Raw genomic sequence first — 18,598 nt, forward strand, 5'->3', positions numbered from 1 at the left:
GCTCTACAGACTTTTAGTCATAATCTTCCAACTGATTTCATCAAAGCAAGTTAGAGAACTTTCTTTTTCAGAGAAAAGATGCTCCTCCCCAAAATTACCAGATATAGTATCAAAAAAGATTTTCAAATAGATTACCTTTTCTCCCGGCCGAATACTGCCACACTTCAGGAAGTTAATATCAGACCTGCAGTGATCCATAAATCCACAAATCAGCCGGTAATCGCTGAAAATTATGGCTGTCATTTTGGTGATGTACTGGTGACACTGGTACTCAGTGATGTTTCCCCTGTGCTCCACCAAGCAGGATACCAAATAACCTTTTCCAACTGGTTCATCAGCGCACTCTTTGATCTGTTCAGAAAGATCAAGGATAAAGTGAACCTTGCCTGGATCTCGTGGACAATTTAGTTTACCAAGTTCCCACCCATTAGTTTTCAGTCCAGAGTAAAACAACCCAGACACTAATTTTCAGGGGGGAAAGGGGGCTTGGACAGATACTAAAGCTTCAGAAGTCATGGATTTCCCTACAGATATTTAGAGAATGAAATGTTTAACATGTCAGCCTGGTTGTTCACTCTGAGAAGCCAAGATGAAACTCCAGAACTGGGGTATGCGGGCTGGGGAATTCTGGGAGCTAAGGTCCACAAGCAGTGATGGGCTCCTACAGGAACGGTCAGGAACGCAGTTCCGGTAGCAAAATTTGGAGCCCCACCCCAGAGCACCCAATTTGCACTGAAAGATGTTGAAACAAAATGCCTAAGCCACACCCACAGTGGCGTAGTAAAAATTTTGGTAGCCCATCACTGTCCACAAGTCTTAAAGTTCCCAGGTTGGACATCTCTGCTCTAGAGTGAGCAACCACCACAGAGAAGGTTTTGGAGTGATTGATGGCTTTTATGAACTAAATCCAAAGGGAAGTATCACAATTCTCCTCCAAGACAGAAAAATAAGCACCAGAGCAGACCAGGAACCTTGAAGCCATTCAAACAAAGCCAGGGACTCAAAACCCCTGCCTTGATGAGTAAAGTCGGGAGCAAATACTCAATGGTACAACTGAAGAAGCCCAAGAGCAAGCGGGAGTGACTAATAGAACCACTTAACCACAGAAGGATTATCTTAAACCACTTAACCGCAAATGGATTACCTAGTGAATATTTAGAAATAGGTGTTAATTGTGGAATCGCACCCTTAAAAGAACTGTAGTGATGCATCACAAATGTCTGCAATTGGAACCCTTGTTTAAACGATAATAATTTTAATTCTCATCAAATAAATCTTGACCTAACAAAATTATTATATTCATTCATTCTTTTCATGCCATAATTTCAAATTTTCTAATTATACAGAACTGGATTTACACAAAGGCAAGAAACCTGATCAGCAATAGTCTTCTCATTTGTCTATAAGGGAAACATATTATATCAGGGGTCCCCAACTCTCGGTCTGCAGCCCATGAAAAATGAAGAACAAGCAAACGAAGCCCCATCTGCACAGGTGCACCACCCAAGCGAAACCACACCCCTCCCTCCCACAACCATACAATGAATCCCTGACACCCAAAATGTGGGGGGCGCTGCATTATATAACGAAGAGGCAGTGGCCCTTCTTAAACGATCCTGTTTAAATTCAGATTTTATCTGTTTGCACCAGGAAAAAAGACTGATCTATTTTGTACTCATGCCTTAGTTGCAAAGGACAAGTGAGCATATATTTGGAAAAGATCAGATTTTTCTTTTAAAAAATGAGTACAGTAATTCCAAAAGAAATGCAGGGACCAACTCAGAAGGACTGCTGGGATTGCAGAAACTTCAGTTAGGTGGGGTTGTGTATTGAATGTCCAGAGTATCTTATAGATGCAAAAACACAAAAAGAACAAACTATTTTCCCATCTTCCTACTAGATGATACAGAATACCATATTTTTCAGATTATAAAACGCATCAAGATTTTGAAGAGGCAAGTGGGGAGGGGGGGAATTGCCCTCCCCCAGCCCCCAGGAGCACTCTCCAGAGCCCCCAAACCCTCTGTGCACCCATTTTCGCACAGGGCGGGGTTCGGGAAGCCAAAAATGGCTGTATTCAGTGTATAAGATGCAGCAACATTTCCACCCTCTTTTAGGGAGGAAAAAATGTCTCTTATATTCTGAAAAATACAGTAGGAATTGGAAGAAATGTTCGGGCGTGCGGGGGGGGGGGGGAGAGAACCCCACCTATTATACTTAAAACTGAACACCAAGTTCTCTCTTACAATTCCTCTTTAATAAGAACTATGTGCTTGACTATTCTTCCACCAGGGAAATTAATCAAATGAAACAATTGTGTGCAGTTGGTGTTGCTAATCCAAGGGCATTTTTAAAGAACCATTCACTGGTGGTTCTGCTATCAATGCCTGTCTCACCACTAGATACAAGCTGCATAAAGCATTAGCCAACTCCACAATTGTCTTTTTCCCATTGAGAAGCTTTTTGCTTTGAGTCAGTAAACAATATTTGAGTCAAACAATCTCTCCCGTGGTGTTTTATCTGATGACAAATAGCCTAAAACCAACTCGAGGGTAAAAGCATGAAATGGCCGAGAGCTAAACAATCAGTACAACCTTTGGTCAACTTAGCGGTCAGCTATTAGCACAGTTTCATGACTCAATATTTAACTTATTAGACCAAACAAAACAGAATTAGTTAACTGGAAGACTAGTAATTGGATGGGGCCATTTTAGCCTTCAAAACCAACCCTTGGCTCCAGGCAAGATCCAAGCTGAAGATTTTGCATCGGGGAAATCTTCTTCCTTCGGCAGCTCCTGGAGAATCTGAGACCACTTAGAAACTTCACTCCTACTGTTGAAAGGATTGCAGCTTTGCGTGTAAGCTTCAGTTAAATCCTGCTTTCCAGGTCTTCGTACATTCAGTTGCAGGCATGTGTGAAAGATGATACATCCTGGCTATGTCTGTGCCCAGGATTTTTCATTGCTTGTTGAAGGGTAGCAATTAGAATAGCAATGAAGAATAGCACTACTTCACAGTGCTTCACAGCCCTCTCTGAGCGGTTTACAGAGTCAGCCTATTGCTCCGAACAACCCGATCCTCATTTTACCCACCTCGGAAGAATGGACCTTCACCGGAGTTACTGGCTGAGTCAAGGTTGACTCAGCCAGGATCAAACTGCTGGCAGTGGGCAGAGTCAGCCTGCAATACTGCATTTTACCACCCGCACCACCATGGCTCTGGAATAAGCCAGTGTCACTGACTTCGGTATATGGCTCATCTATTTTCCCAGCTACTTTGGCTAACAGCCAGGAGAAACAAGCAGAACACAAAACAAAAGGTTTCTGCTAAGGTGGTTAAGGCGACTGGCCAGGTTATCTGGAATTCCTTCTGGTCTGTGGGCTGGGATGAAGTCGAAAGTCTGTCCCTGTGGTTGTCTGCAGCCATTTGAGGACTTGATTGTGGCTTCCTGGTGGATTTCATTATCTTTTTCTTTTTTTTCTTTGTTCTTTCTCTTTACTCCCTTCTTCCTTATGTGATTGGTTAATTAGTGGTTTTGCCTTGGAATTAGGTTCTGAAAGTCATGAAGACCTCCCCCCCCCCTTGATTTTTGCTAAAAGCCCTTTTGATAAAGATGTGCCAGTTGATTTCTGAATAGATTTTTTCCAGTTCTTGTGATTTCCCTCCATCCCTTGACAATAGTCCTTCATGGAGTTACTTGGTCTAGAAAGCCGAAGTTCTGTTGATGACCCCAGTTCTGGAGCCAGTGAACGGTTTGTTTCTAAAATCCTTTGCTTCCTCATTAGATGTTGGCTTTTTGTTGGAAGGATAGATGAAAACACCACTTGTGCTCCTAGTTCTTTAACGTTCTTCCCTAGCTCTTTGTAATCTCTTGCTATTGTTTTTAGATTCACTGTTGTGTCATTGTTCCCCATGTGTAGAAGAAAGGGATAGTAATTTGTGGGTTTGATTAGTAAGGTACTCAATTACATTTTTGATTTTGCCTCCAGGGAGACTCTATAACTCCCTAGGTTGAATGCCTGATCTGCAGACTATAGTTTCTGTTCCCCTAAGAATTGAGTCTCTTATCACCAATATTCACCTTTTTTCCCCTAGGGAAGTCTGACATACATTTCTTCCTGTTGCAGGAAACTATTGAATGCTCTTTCGTGAGTGTCTGTGTATTTTCTTCTAGGGCAGGGCATCAAGATTAGTCACACACAGGCCACGCCCACCCCAGCTCCCTGAATGGGAGAAATGCTGCAACGTAACACAGCGAGTTTGAAACCTTTGTTCTAGGGAGAGGCTATGAAAGCAACTATTCAGTGTCAATTAAACAGCAGAAACAGGTATACTGATCATTCTCATCTTAAGAAACCCTTCCAGCAATTTCACGCAGATGCTAAAAGACAGAGCCCTATAGCATTCATGGATAAATGACACATATTTTTAATCACTTTTTTGAAACCAGAGCTTGAGAGAGGAATAAAAACACTGGGGCAACTTTGTTAGAATATTTATGACTGGAACAGCTCGTGGTAACAAGGTCAGCCAATGAACAGGCAGAGCAACTCAGTCAGCCAATGGGAGCTAAACTCATTCGAGTCTGTGCAGAGAATCAAAACTGAAGCTAGAAGGCTTGGTGTGGCTCAGCCCACTTTGAACTGCTGAAATGAAACTAACTGTTCTCTCCTGCCTGTAACTGCTATTACATTGAAGAAAAATCTATGTTGGTATTGCATATATATTCTTGTCTATAAAGAAGTTTCTTATTTAAACCAATCACGCTGCGTCAGTCTGCCTGTGCTTTCTGTATTTAATTTCTGCAACAAACTCTTGATACTTTCATCAACTTCCCTGCACGTTGGCACCTATATTGGGTGCCAAACTTGGAAAGAGTCCTCACATCTCCCAGATCCCACGGGCAGCGGCACCACATACTTCTGAATAATCCAAGTAATTAGAAGCTTTGCACAGATTCCACTTCCCCTTTTAGAGAAGAAGTTCAACTGCTTTCCCCAGAGGACGACTCAAGGTGATTGCAATTCCAAAATTTAAAACAAAATCAAATTCAGCACAGAATTCCTGTGTCATCAGTGGCACACAGGGCACAGCACCGGACGTACCCAGTTATCCACTCGAGCACCATGCCAAAGAAGGGCAGTTTGTAAACAGTACAAGCTGGAAAACCTGGTATGGTTCATGGAGGTATTTTTAAAAACATGATCTCACCACCGCCTCCTCTGGGGTAGCCAGTACATTTTCTTAGCAAGCCCTCATTATCTCCAACACTTAAATAGATACTATCAATCCAGATAAGGACAAAGAGAGAAAGGTGCAGCCTGCAGGCAGAATACTAATGTTCCAAGAAGAGATTTCAGTTATTTCCCTCTTCCTTGCAGCTTGCATTAAACCATCTGTCAATGTCTGATAAGGAGAATCTTCGTAATTCTTTGACTCAGATTTTGGGTTTACGACAACTTGCCGCGGCCCATACACCACTTGTCCCATGACAACTTGCCACGGGACAAGAGTTACACTAATATCACCGAAATGGTGGAGTAAAGAAAGGATGCCGAAAGAGAGACAAAATGAAACGAGAATGACCAAAAATCAAATAATTTTTAAATTACTTCAAATGATTAAATTGTTAAACTGTCCTGGAAGGTTGGCCATGGGGAGTTGTTCCCAGGTGAATCAGCTGAGGCAGGTTGGCCACGGTTAAGTTGGCCATGGCTAGCTATTCTATTTTGTCAGATTTTGAAGCTCCAGGACCACCTGCTGTTGGAAAATGTTGTACTAGTTCAGGGATAGGCGAAGTTGGCTTTTCTATGATATGTGGACTTCAACTCCCAGAATTCCTGAACTAGCATGATTGGCTCAGGAATTCTGGGAGTTGAAGTCCACAAGTCATAGAAAAGTCAACTTTGCCTACCCCTGTGTTAGTTAAACTGGATGCTGGATTCCTCCCCGGTCACCATTTTCAGGCTACAACTGGAACAGGAAAACTGTAGTACATCTTAAAAGCAAAGCTTCTCAATCTTGACTCCTCCTAAAATGATACATAAATTGTGCAGCTCTTACTCCCTCCATCTCAAATGCATAAAATTGTGTACACTGGGGATACGGTTGGACAAGAAATAAATGCACTGAATTTAATAACGAGGATCCTGAATCGCAGATTGAGAAAGTAGTTTGAAGTCCCCATTATTTTTGAATGCATTGCTCTCACATTTTTCATAACTAGCAAAAGGCATAGAACTGGAATCTAAATCTGGAATGTAGGTTAGTGGGGGCTTTTAAAACATGTTTCAAATTCTATAAAAAAGAAACAAAATCAATTCAAAAGATATTTATACTTTTTGGAAGAATAACTCAATGCTTTCATCTTTTACTCTGTTTTTCAGAAAAAGATTCCAGCCTCTGCCCACCCCGCCTCCAAAATAAAATTACCTCTGATATAGTGGATTTGCAAACTTCTCTAGCCACCGATTCAAATTTTGGATCTGTAGTCAGGTTCAATTTGTAGTTCCACAACAGCTGTAGGGAAAACAAGAAACAAAAGACAAAACTTAACTTTTAAAAATCCTTTTTCAAATCTTTTTTAAAGCAATAGCTCAATCTGATCTAACATAAATTTGACAACATTTTTCCTGTGATATCAGGACTTCAATTTAGTGAAATCATTTATGTAGCCACCAACTCTGGGCAACTCTCCAAATTTTTTAAAAAACTGGGCGATTCCCAAAATGTATAAAACAACATTTTCTGAACATCACATTAATCTTTGCGTTCTGATCTTCAAGAATAAGGTAGTATGTAGATCTGATTGTTTTTTCTGAAGGTAAATGAAATTTGTACTTTACTTCTATATGGCAGAAAGAATCCAAGAGCAAAGAAATCAAGATGTTTGTATTAATGTCCCTACTGACAACTATTCACCAGTATGTGAGTGTTTTTTCAAACCTGTCCACTTTAAAATGTGCAGATTTTCACTTCCAAAATTCCCCAGCAGCCATGTTAGCTGAGATCTTTGGGAGGTGAGGCCCACACATCTTAAAGTAGCCAAGGCTGACAAACATTAGTGTATATGTATTCCCATTCCTTATTTGTTGGTATGTTTTCTTTAATAGGTTTTACTATTATAAAGTTCTGAGTAATTCTTGCAGACAAATCAATGGCAATTAGCATAGAGACCTTTTAGGACTGTGATGGGCAACCAATGGCATGCAGAGCCATATCAGAGGGCTCGTGAGTCTTTGCCCTGTGTCATCTCCAATGCGCCAGTTGATTTTCGGGCCCGTTTCACCCCACCCCCCCCCAAGATGCCAGAGGCAAAAAAAATGTTTTTCGGAACCACCACCACCACCCCCGGAAAAACGCACTTCCGTTTTTCCGTTGTGCTGCTTTTTGCACTCTGAAGGATTCAGGGAAGCTTCCTGAAGCCCCGTGATGCAAAAAATAGGAAGCGCGTTTTCCTGAACTTCCAGTTTACCAATTTGGGCATTTTTTTCACATATCAGCAGAGGTGGGCTGCTAAGGTGGAATGGTGACGTGTGCTCGCTCCGGCGTGTCTGCGCACAATTTCATTCCCTGCCCAGGTGCAGTAGCAAAATTGTGCTTGACTCTGCTAGCACTCAGAGCCACGGGGGCGAGCACACGTCATCGTCCCACGTTAGCAGCCCACCTTTGCGTATCAGGCTTCAGTAAGGTCTGTACGCATGCGCAGGGGGCAGTGCGGGGGGAATGCACATACCTAGGGGAGGGGACGGATGTGGGCATGTGCACGCATGCTAGCGCATCCACACACAACCCTTTTGGCATGCGAACCAAAAAAGGTTTGTCATCACTGGTTTATGGGCACAATTTGTGCCCGTAAATACAGATAAAATAGATGTGATGAGGGAATACTGGACCTGCAGATCTAGTAATTCAAACTCACACCAATGCAGATAGAAAGAGAATGGTTCTCCTTTCCCACGCTCCAAAAACCTCAGTACTCTGTGATGAGAATGGTTACTCTATCCTCTTGAGACGGTATTTTCGGCACAATGCAGCCTTCTCTTGCCCTTGAAAGGGGCGTGTCTCTATGTGTGCACCTGCTTTGCTTTAGTTCTCTATCCAAGGAAGCCGGGTGCAGCGTAAATGCAGTGCCAGTCACCCACCCACCTTATTTTCTTTGAAGTTCATTGAAATCACCAGTGGCGTAATCAAGGTAGCAAGGGCAATTAGAACAATGCTGTAATTGCACTTTGCATATGCACCCCATAAAGGAGCTGTTATTTTTTACATGAACCTCTTCCAAGATGCGTCCAGCATAGAGCAGGAGAGACCAGAGATGAACTGGTTGCAAACTGGAGCAAGAGATTAGGGCAGCAAAAGGAAACATGGCTAAACAGCTGACTGAACAGAAATAGTTTTAGAGCACAAACTAAGGTAAGTGCTAAATTCAGGGAACTTTGTTTGGTTTTGAGCACAATGCCTTTCCAACAAGCATTTCCCAAGAAACAGAATTCTGACTTGCCTACATAGGCAGCCATATAAAGGTAAAGAAAGGTGAGCCTTTTCCATTTAAATGAGTTAGTCAGGATCCCATGAACTTCCCTTTTGTCAAAACAAATGTGCTCAGTGCTTTTGAAACACTATGTGCCAAACCTTTTGTCAAAAAGCACACTTACGTGGTTGCAGTCAGAAGAGATTTCGTTATCCGGCTAGAAATAGAAAACAAAACAAAATGGTATTAATTCAGAGGTTAGGATCACCCTGCTTTCCTTCCCCACAAATCAACCAATGCTATTGTCTCAAAGTAATGTGCATGATCAGACTAACCTGGCAAACTGCTCTGCCTAGCCAGCAGATTAAATACCGGTTTTTATTTTGTCTAATCAATGGTTACCCCCAAGGAATTAGCTTCAACTCAAAGGCATCAACTAAGTTTCGTTTCAGAATGTTCCACTTAGGTTGCTTTTCCACAAATCTTATTTCATAAAGCAATCTACTTTAGACAAGCTGGAGCCTTACACAATAAAGGCCAGCAAGATTTCGCTAATAAAGCCTCAATCGTTCTTCAGATGGTGGAACACTTCACATTTTTTTCCTGGCCATCAGTCACAATTACAATTACGAATTATCATTTTATGGGAAGGAGACAAACTGACAATGATGAGAACATCACACCATCTGCTTTTGACCTGCTCTAAGCAAAAGCCAAGAAGTCACCTCAATCCAACAAGCATCTTAAGATGAACGGCTTAAGATGTGGCTGAGACAAAGGACCAAACTCAAGGGGATTCCACTGTAAACATACTCAACTGAAGGAACGCAGAACAAGTTTTTCTCTTGTGCCTTTGCCTTGCATTCCTTGTCTATTTAGGGTACCACTTCACTACCCTGAAATATTTTTAACCATGTTTAAAAATGTACACATTTGCCCCTTGGTATCCTTCATTTTTCTTACGTCTCCTACATTTTTTCCTTTCGTCAACTAGGCACATTCCTGGGCAAAAGACATGATAAAATGTTTATAAATTTAGTGTTGGATTACAACCTCCATCAATTCCATGTCAAAGTGGGTCATGGGACAAGGACTGCAACTGAACTGGTGGGTGAAACTCTGGGGGGAATCACACTGAGGAAAGAGACTTCCACACACAGCCCATTTATTAGCTCAGGAGCCCACTGATAAAAACTATAAAGATGGGATAAAAAACTGTTCATAACAAAACACAAAACGATTGTTTTTAATTTAATGCTCCAATGCATCCTGTGAGGATTAGCCTATCTTCCTTTAACCAGGGAATAAGCTCCATTTACCAACAACATCAACAGAAAGTAGTCAAAACAAAAGCACACAACTTTTTCTGTCCAAAGAGCCCTTGGATGACCCAAATCTAAGAACCACAATCCAAGATATAAGCCTAGGACAGTGATGGCGAACCATTTTTTCCTCGGGTGCCAAAAGAATGTGCATGCATGAGTGCCCACACCCATAACTCAATATATGCAGAGGGCAAAAACAGCTCCCCCCCGTCCCCCCGGAGGCCTTCTGGGAACGAAAAAAGACAGTTTCCCAACTTCTGGTGGGCCCAGTAGGCTCATGTTTCGCCCTTCCTGGGCTCCAAAGGCTTCCCTGGAGCCAGTAAAAACGCCCTCCCCCATCCCCCCTGGAGGCTCTCTGGAAGCCAAAAATGCCCTCCCAGAGCTTCTGTGCGAGCCAAAAATCAGCTGGCTGGCACATACATGCACCTTGGAGCTGAGCTAGGGCAACGGCTTGCGTGCCAGCAGATATGGCTCCACATACCCCCTGCAGCACCCGTGACATAGGTTTGCCATCACTGGCCTAAGACAAGAACTACTTAAATATGAGTGTTATCCAGGCTTGTATTTAATCATTTCACCTTTCATTTAAACCAGAGGTGGGTTCCTGCTGGTGATGTCATGATGACATCCCAGAAGCAGCTCAGTCTGTGCCAGTCCGTGGGAACCATCTTTTCCCCCCCCCAGATTTTTTTTATTTTTTCCAGGTTTTTTTAAAAAAAAATATGCATATGCGCAGAAGCCGAGTTGCCGGCAATGTGCATGCGGTCATCATCTTGTTTTCGGCTTTTAAAATTTTTATTTTATTTTTTGCCACTGTACATACACACGTGCAAAGCACGCACAAGGCCATAGGCGCAGCTACACAGCACGAGAAGAAGCAAATGGGCAGCGAGGTCAGTTAGAACCCATCCCTGATTTAAACACTTTAATTTGCTAACCGTTTGTACAGCTTAGAATCCATATAGCTGCTCTATGACCTGTGCTCTGGGATGCTGGCCATGATTCCAGAGAAAAGACAAATTGAAGGTCATATTTCATTTTACTTTTCAAAGACTAGATTAGGGATTGAAGTAAGACAGGCTTTATATAGTCTTTCAATAAAATCCACATCCCAGCAAACAGGATGTGATATTTATAAAAGCAAAGTAGCTCACTTTCCATAAACAATTTTGCCACTGCTTATTAAATACAGTTTGTGAGCAAAAGGATGCCGTTCTAAATTTTGACTGCCTTACTGAAGGATCTCTCTTCCCTCCCTCTTTGTGAATAAGTGTTCAGCCCCGTCCTTTCTTCAAAGACTAACCCGTGATGATTTTATATCAGCTTAATGCTATTTATGCAACAATTTTAAAGCTCATCTAGCAAAAGCTTACAATTAAGGTAACAGTAAATCAATTACCCATAATTTAGCTCTTGGTTCTTGCTTCAAAGGCTAAGTGCAGGTTATATTCAGAACTTTTACTCACTCACAGTAGCAATTCTAAGCTTCCACCACCAAACACCTAGAAATTAACTAGCCTTATGTCCATACATGATTGGTCAAAAAAACAAAAAGAGACTCTTCCTGGGTTCTTGTGGTGCCTTGCTAAATTTGTACTTCAAAAGGAATGTAACAGGAAAGTTTTTATAGCCACCAGGAATGGCACTCAATCTGGATTCCGCAAATTATGAACTTTTCCTTTAGGACCTCACCTTAATATTAACTTAAGCCAGTGCTTCTCAAATAGTGGGTGGGGGGTGGGCGTGCTTTTTTTTCTGCAGCGAGTGGGGGGGGGGGGGTTTGCACTGAACAATAGCACACAGCACAGGAGATATGAAGTGCATATAACAAACCCTTAAGAGACACCATGGAAAATAGGTGTTGATTGCTTACCTGGATGCCTCTTCTATAGGCTGAGCGGATACAGCAGTCACGTGAGTTGCTCGCTGTCCAATCCGCAGAGGACCGAGCCTAGTCTTTAAAAAGCCTGCTGGATCCACCCCTTCCCCAGAATTCGCGAATCCATAGACTTAGGCTCAAGTGTGGTGGCTCAAATAGTGCTCAACTCTCATGATAGGAAAAATACAGGTTAAAGGATATAACCACAGTTAGAATAGAAAAAGGGAGGGAAGTGACTGCTGTACCCGCTCAGCGTATGAGAAAAGGCGTTCAGGTAAGCAATCAACACCTATTGTCCGTACTGAAGGAGCGGGTCCAGCAGTCATGTGGGATATACCCAATAGATGAGTCCCTAGGGAGGGATTAGTTCGCTATCGTGAGAGATAACGGATTGGAGGACTCTTCTGCCGAAGGCAGCAGCCGCTGAAATGTAAGAGTCAATTTTGTAATGCCTTATGAAAGAGTTTGGAGCGGCCCAAGTGGCTGCTTTGCAGACTTCTTCCAATGGAGCTTGAGTTGCCCATGCGGCAGATGCGGCTGCACTTCTTCTGGAGTGTGCTGTGATACCTCTGGGTATGCTGAGGGAAACTGACTCATAAGCCTTTGAGATAGTCCCTCGGATCCAATGGCCTATTACGGTTGAGGGTACCTTGGAACCCAGGGATCTGGGATGGTAGGCCACGAATAGGGCTTCCGACCTCCAGATGGGTCTTGTCCGTTGGATATAGATTCTCAGCGCTCTGGTGAGATCTAAGGTGTGCCATCTGACCGCAGGATGATGATTCTGATTGGAACAAAATGAAGGCAATGCAATGTCCTGGGACCTGTGGAACATGGAACTGACCTTGGGTAGAAAGATGGGGTCCAGGCGCAGGTCTCCTTTGCCATATGGAACTGGCATAGATCCTGCCGAATGGATAGGGCTGCCAATTCTGAGATGCGTCGGGCAGATGTTATCGCCACCAGGAATGCTATTCTGGTCGAGGAGGAACCAATTTGAAAATGGGATCCTCTACCCCTGGGGTTTCTGCCAGCTTGGGAGCGAAAACGAGGGGAATACTGACCTGAGTTTCTCTGGAAAGCGAATCCTTGATCTTGTTGACGACTGGGACATCGAAAGGGTTGGGTTTTGATGGCCTTCTTGTTGGCAGGCCCCAAAACTTTCTTTTTGTCAGCGGTTTCAGTGAGAAGGGGGTCCAAGAGGTCACCAAATAGAAGGTTGCGCTTCACAGGACCCATGGCTAGCTGCCATTTTTGCCTCACTCCCGCCTGCTAAGGGCGAAGCCAAAGAAGTCTTCTGGCTGTCGTTGAGGCCGCTAATGACCTTGCTGCAAATCTTGATGATTGCAAGGTAGCATCCGCTACATATTGGGTCGCTGCAAAAACCTTATTGAAATCCTGTTGGCCCCATAGATCATCAGGGGGAATATGCTGCTGGAGCTGTTGAAGCCATAAGAGAATAGCTCTAGAGAAGAAAGATGCTGCTGCTGCACTCTTGATAGCCCAGGTATCCGTGAAGAAACACCTTTTGACCATTTGCTCTAGGCGCTTGTCTTCGGGTTTTAACACCTCCTCTGCTTCACCAGGCATAGCAGCCGCAGAGTGTAGAGTTTTTACTGGTTCATCAGCTTTGGGACAGACAAGAAGGTCTTCATAAGATGGAGAAAGCTTATATAACTTCTTGTCTGTAGTTGTGAGATTGAAGCCGAAAGCCGGGTGGTCCCACTACTTGAGCAGAGCATCTTTGAACAATTTTGGCATGGGGATGACCTCATTGTCTTACTGTTCCTCCATGAAGCATGGCAGATTTTTCTCAGGTGGATCTGTGGGAGGAACAGATTGTTTATCTTGACCAGCTAAGCCTGTGGAAACTCTTGCCTTGAATAGAAGTGATTTGAAGAGTTGGGCTGGAAAAATTGCTGCAGGAGTTGGAATCTTGATTTGTGATTCCTCATCCTCTGACAGGCATTGGAACGGGTCACCCTTGTCCTCTACGTCCATATCATCATTCTCATCCTGAGGGGAATCCGAGTTTTCATGACTGGAATTCTGTAGGATGAGAAAGCGCTCACGGGTCTAGGGGCGCGTGGAGGGGGATGAGAGAGAGAAGGCACATTGATAGCCGAGAGCTTGGCATCAATGGCTTGAGATAAGGCAGAATACATAGATTGAAACTCTGGAGGAAGGTTAGTAATGGTAACCGGTAAAGAGGGAGATACCCTGTAGGCCTGGGTTGGGTCTGGCTCGGAAGGATCTTCCATCATAATATCTGGCTCCTCTGGACCTAAGCCCCATATGTTAGGTTGGGGTCTGTTTAGGTTTGGCTCATCCAGAGAAAGAACAGGGACACCAGTTCCTTAGCTTGCCGGTAAACCAGAGGGAGGCAGGTTAGGAGCCTCTTGGGGGGTCAGGGCTAATGTGCACTTGGGCCTGCACAGGAGCGTCTGCAACTCAAAGTCAATCTGGTCGGTACCAGAGTTTGTGCCAGTGAGTACAGAGGGGCAGGCCTCGCTAACCTTAACAAAGTAAACCAAGGCACACTGATTAGGAGGCCTAGCCAGGGAAAAAAAGCCTGAGGGTCTCACAGCTTACTCCAGGGCCAAGCGGTGGATTTAATGGCACCAGGCGGGACGCGCATGGGCTATCCGCAAGTGCCGGAATTACTGGGCACTGAGGGCCTTCGCACCTAAATAAACCGCTCCGACGTTTTTTGCAAACGGAGGGAAGACTAAAGTCCGGGGGACAATCAAGGGAAACTTGCTAAACAGTCCCACACCGCAGGAGGAAAAAGTCCTTTTTTAAACAGTTCCTTAGCTTGCCGGTAAACCTCCTGGCCGATTAGATTTTGTTAAAAAGATACAATCCAGGAGCAGTGTGAGCAGGGCGCTTTGGAAACAGCAGCAATAGCTGCACCGCAGCTTCTACCTTGGCGCCGAGCCCTGTAAGGCTGGCGTGAAAACCAGGCAAGCTTGAAGTAAAAGGGCAATTGGAAATTTTACTTACCTGATTGACGAAGGAATGAAGGGAAGGTGTTTTAGAGAGGAGCAAGCCACCACATGTCCTGCTGGATCGCAGGACCAAGTAAATTCTGGGGAAGGGGCGGATCCAGCAGGCTTTTTAAAGACTAGGCTCGGTCCTCTGCGGATTGGACAGTGAGCAACCCACATGACTGCTGGACCCGCTCCTTCAGTAGGGAGAAATATTTAACAGAGATGAAAAGAAAGGAGGAGAGAGACGGAGACAATGAGACAAACGTAAGTCTCCCAAAAGCTAAGACGAGGAAATAGGATGAAGCCTATGTAGCTTGGTTTCACTGTGACTACGGTGGGAGATGAGGAAAGACTGGTATGTTTACTGTGTCTAAAATGTTGGCAGCGGACAGCCTGAAGTGAAATAAATTAAGGCGTCACTTAAACATCCCAATCACACTGATAAGCCGCTTGAGGTTTTTAAGCAAAAAACGTGCAAACAATCATCCTGGCAGAGTGTTGGCGGGGGGCATGAAATGTTTACTTCTTCCTGGGGGTGGGTGGGTGGGTGTATAAAAGAAAATAATTGAGAAGCACTGACTTAAGCTAACAAGCAGGTTAGTTTGTTCACTGAACGGTGAGACGCTGGCGAGGTGGGCACAGCAGCACCTGCCTTTTCTGCATCGCCTGAGAAGGCCACATCTGTCTTCCCACTTTCTATGGAGGGATGATTGAAAACATCCTGTAGTATTGTATTACTGTGTGGTTTGGAAGCATTACTGCTTTGGACAGGAAGGCAGTGCAGAAATAGGTGAGGACGACAAAGAGGATTATTGCAAGTTCACATCCTTCTATCCGGGACACGGCCTACAAGCGATGCTTGACCAGGGTCTGCAGGACTGTCTGCTACAGGTCCACACCCTTTTTTCCTTGTTACCTTCTAGGAGGGGGCTTCGTGATATCTGAATCAGAAAAACTACATTGAGTCACAATCCATATAGTATCAACCTTCTGAACTCTCAAGTTTCCTCTTTCTTTATGTATTCAAAATGGAGAGTGATTAATATGTGTGTGTGTGTGAGAGAGAGAGAGAGAGGGTGCATGCTAGTAGTGGGTTCTGAAATAATTTGCTATGATTCACACATGCACAGAAGCGTCCTGGCAGGTGGGCGGAGCTTCCCTCCGCCGCCACTACCAGTTCAAAAAACTGGTCTGAATCAGGAGCAACTCAAAACGGATGTGCTTGTGAATATACACATACATATTCTATACCAGTGATGGCGAACCCTTTCTTCCTCAGGTGCCGAAAGAACATGCATGTACACTATTGTGCATGCGCGAGTGCCCACACCCATTCAATTCCTGGGGATGGCGAAAACATTTCCCCCACCCCCTGGAGGCCCTTTGGAAGCTGGAAATGGCCAGTTTCCCAACTTCTGGTGGGCCAAGTAGGCTCGTGTTCCATCCTACCTAGGCTCCAAAGGCTTCCCTGGAGCCGGGGAGGATAAAAACGCCCTCCCCCATCCCCCTGGATGCTCTCTGGAAGCCATAAACACCTCCCAGAGCCTCTGTGTGAGCCAAAAATCAGCTGGCCGGCAACACTTTTACTTGGAGCTGAGCTAGGACAACGGCTCGTGTGCCAGCAGATATGGCTCCGCTTGTCACTTGTGGCACCCATGCCATAGGTTCGCCACCACTGTTCTATACAAGAGTGTATGTATAAATGAAGAGGCAGTAGCCATCATGATCTTCAGAACATTTAAAATTTACTTTAATACTACTAATATATAGAAAACATAATTTTGCTGATAATGAAAATGAAGGGAGACTAGTATAGATCTCTTTCAAGCTATTTAGCTCTCATCAGCTAGCCGTACCCTCCTGGGATTTAAATTATCATTATCAGCAAAAATATGTTACACATATAGAAAATAGTTTGTTGGCTATAAGTAACTGCCTGGATGGCCCCTATGCTCCCTTCCATATTTGGGTATACTAGGGTGATTCAACAGAAAAAAAAACATACACAGACACACACACACACACACACACACACACTTGAGTGCAGGCAACAGAATTTCATTTTTAATGTGTGTCCAGTGTGCTCGCAATAAATAATGACAATAAAGGTTATCTTATCTAGCTTACAGGTTGCTTTAATCCTAAATTTAGTCCCTATCACTGATACACATTTTGAACTGTAGACCGAAGTGATTTCCAACAGTAGTTCTAGGTAACAAGAATGAAAAGCCCTGAACAATAAATCTGGCTGTGCTGCAGCAGCAGCAACAACCTTGAACTGCAATAAGAATTTGGCTTCTCTTCATGAAGGATGTCTCTAGAACAGCCAATGTGCTTCATGAAATTGCCACCACTTCCAGAGTACCCAAGGCTAGTAATTTAGGTCACTTTTTTGTGGGCTGTAATAATAGGCTTCAGGGCTTTCTAAAATGGTTGAAGATGGAGGTGTCTCTTTCCAGATACTTAGAAAAGTCAGACTTGCTGAAACCAGGCAAGCTAAACAGCATTTCATGTCTTAACAGAAAAATAAGTTGCCATAGCTGAGCTTGTATCCTGCAGAGAATAAAGTATTTGATTTCATCTATTTTACAATATTTCTAGCCCATTAGTCAATCTGTGCAGAGTGAAACATATATATATGTTTTCGTAGATTTTCACGGATACAAGTATGACAGTCTTGGTATATTCGGGTTTCTTCCCGTGTAGGATTTGGAAATTTCTGGCGACGTTTCAATGAGGTCCCACTCGTCATCTTCAGGCTGGTGTTTCTGTCCTTGTTCTCAGGCGAACACAGTCTTCGCCTGAGAACAAGGACAGAAACACCAGCCTGAAGATGACGAGTGGGACCTCGTTGAAACGTCGCCAGAAATTTCCAAATCCTACACGGAAAGAAACCCGAATATACCAAGACCGTCATATATATATATATATATATATATATATATATATATATATATATATATATATATATATATATATATATGTTAAATGTTTTTAGCTGGAATTTTAAAATTAAGGGAGACTAGGATGGTCCCATTTCGGCCTTGTTCTGGCCTCATCAGCTAGCCACACCCTTTCCTTACTGGGATTCGATCTGGTGAACTCTGCTTTGTAAAGCAGAGAGCTAGCAGTTTGAGCTATCAGATCAGAACCCTTCCAGCTTTGTACCAGGGAGGGGCTATATGTTTTACATTTAACACATACAGAATATAGTTTGTCGGCTATAAATATATTAACTGCCTTGCAGTGGTCCTGGGTTGGACCTAGAGGCAAAAAGGAGCTGTGACGTTCCTTAAATATACCAGGGTGATCCGACATAAGAAAAACATATATATATATATATATATATATGTTTTTCTTATGTCGGATCACCCTGGTATATTTAAGGAACGTCACAGCTCCTTTTTGCCTCTAGGCCCAACCCAGGACCACTACAAGGCAGTTAATATATTTATAGCCGACAACTATATTCTGTATGTGTTAAAATGTTTTCAGCTGAAATTTTAAAATTAAGGGAGACTAGGATGGTCCCATTTCGGCCTTATTAGGCCTCATCAGCTAGCCACACCCCTTTCTTTTACTGGGATTCGATCTGGTGAACTCTGCATTGTAAAGCAGAGAACTAGCAGTTAGAGCTATTTGATCTGAATCCTTCCAGCTCTGTACCAGGGAGGGGCTATATGTTTTTCTTATGTCGGATCACCCTGGTATATTTAAGGAACGTCACAGCTCCTTTTTGCCTCTAGGCCCAACCCAGGACCACTACAAGGCAGTTAATATATTTATAGCCGACAACTATATTCTGTATGTGTTAAAATGTTTTCAGCTGGAATTTTTAAAATTAAGGGAGACTAGGATGGTCCCATTTCGGCCTTATTAGGCCTCATCAGCTAGTTCTCTGCTTTACAATGCAGAGTTCACCAGATCGAAT

General features: G+C 43.5%; 1 protein-coding gene across 1 annotated transcript in view; it reads right to left on the bottom strand.

The window, feature by feature from the left end:
• Nucleotides 1-18,598, bottom strand: part of GLG1 (golgi glycoprotein 1) — a 126,475-nt gene that overhangs the window by 60,393 nt on the left and 47,484 nt on the right. The window contains exons 2-4 of the mRNA XM_070760682.1: nucleotides 8,658-8,690; nucleotides 6,433-6,519; nucleotides 136-351 (exon numbers count right to left, since the gene is read on the bottom strand). Coding sequence (XP_070616783.1) covers nucleotides 136-351; nucleotides 6,433-6,519; nucleotides 8,658-8,690 — 336 coding nt within the window. The remainder of the gene's footprint in view (nucleotides 1-135; nucleotides 352-6,432; nucleotides 6,520-8,657; nucleotides 8,691-18,598) is intronic.

Source organism: Erythrolamprus reginae, chromosome 9 (genome assembly GCF_031021105.1).
Source record: "Erythrolamprus reginae isolate rEryReg1 chromosome 9, rEryReg1.hap1, whole genome shotgun sequence".
Classification (NCBI taxonomy): Eukaryota; Metazoa; Chordata; class Lepidosauria; order Squamata; family Dipsadidae; genus Erythrolamprus; species Erythrolamprus reginae.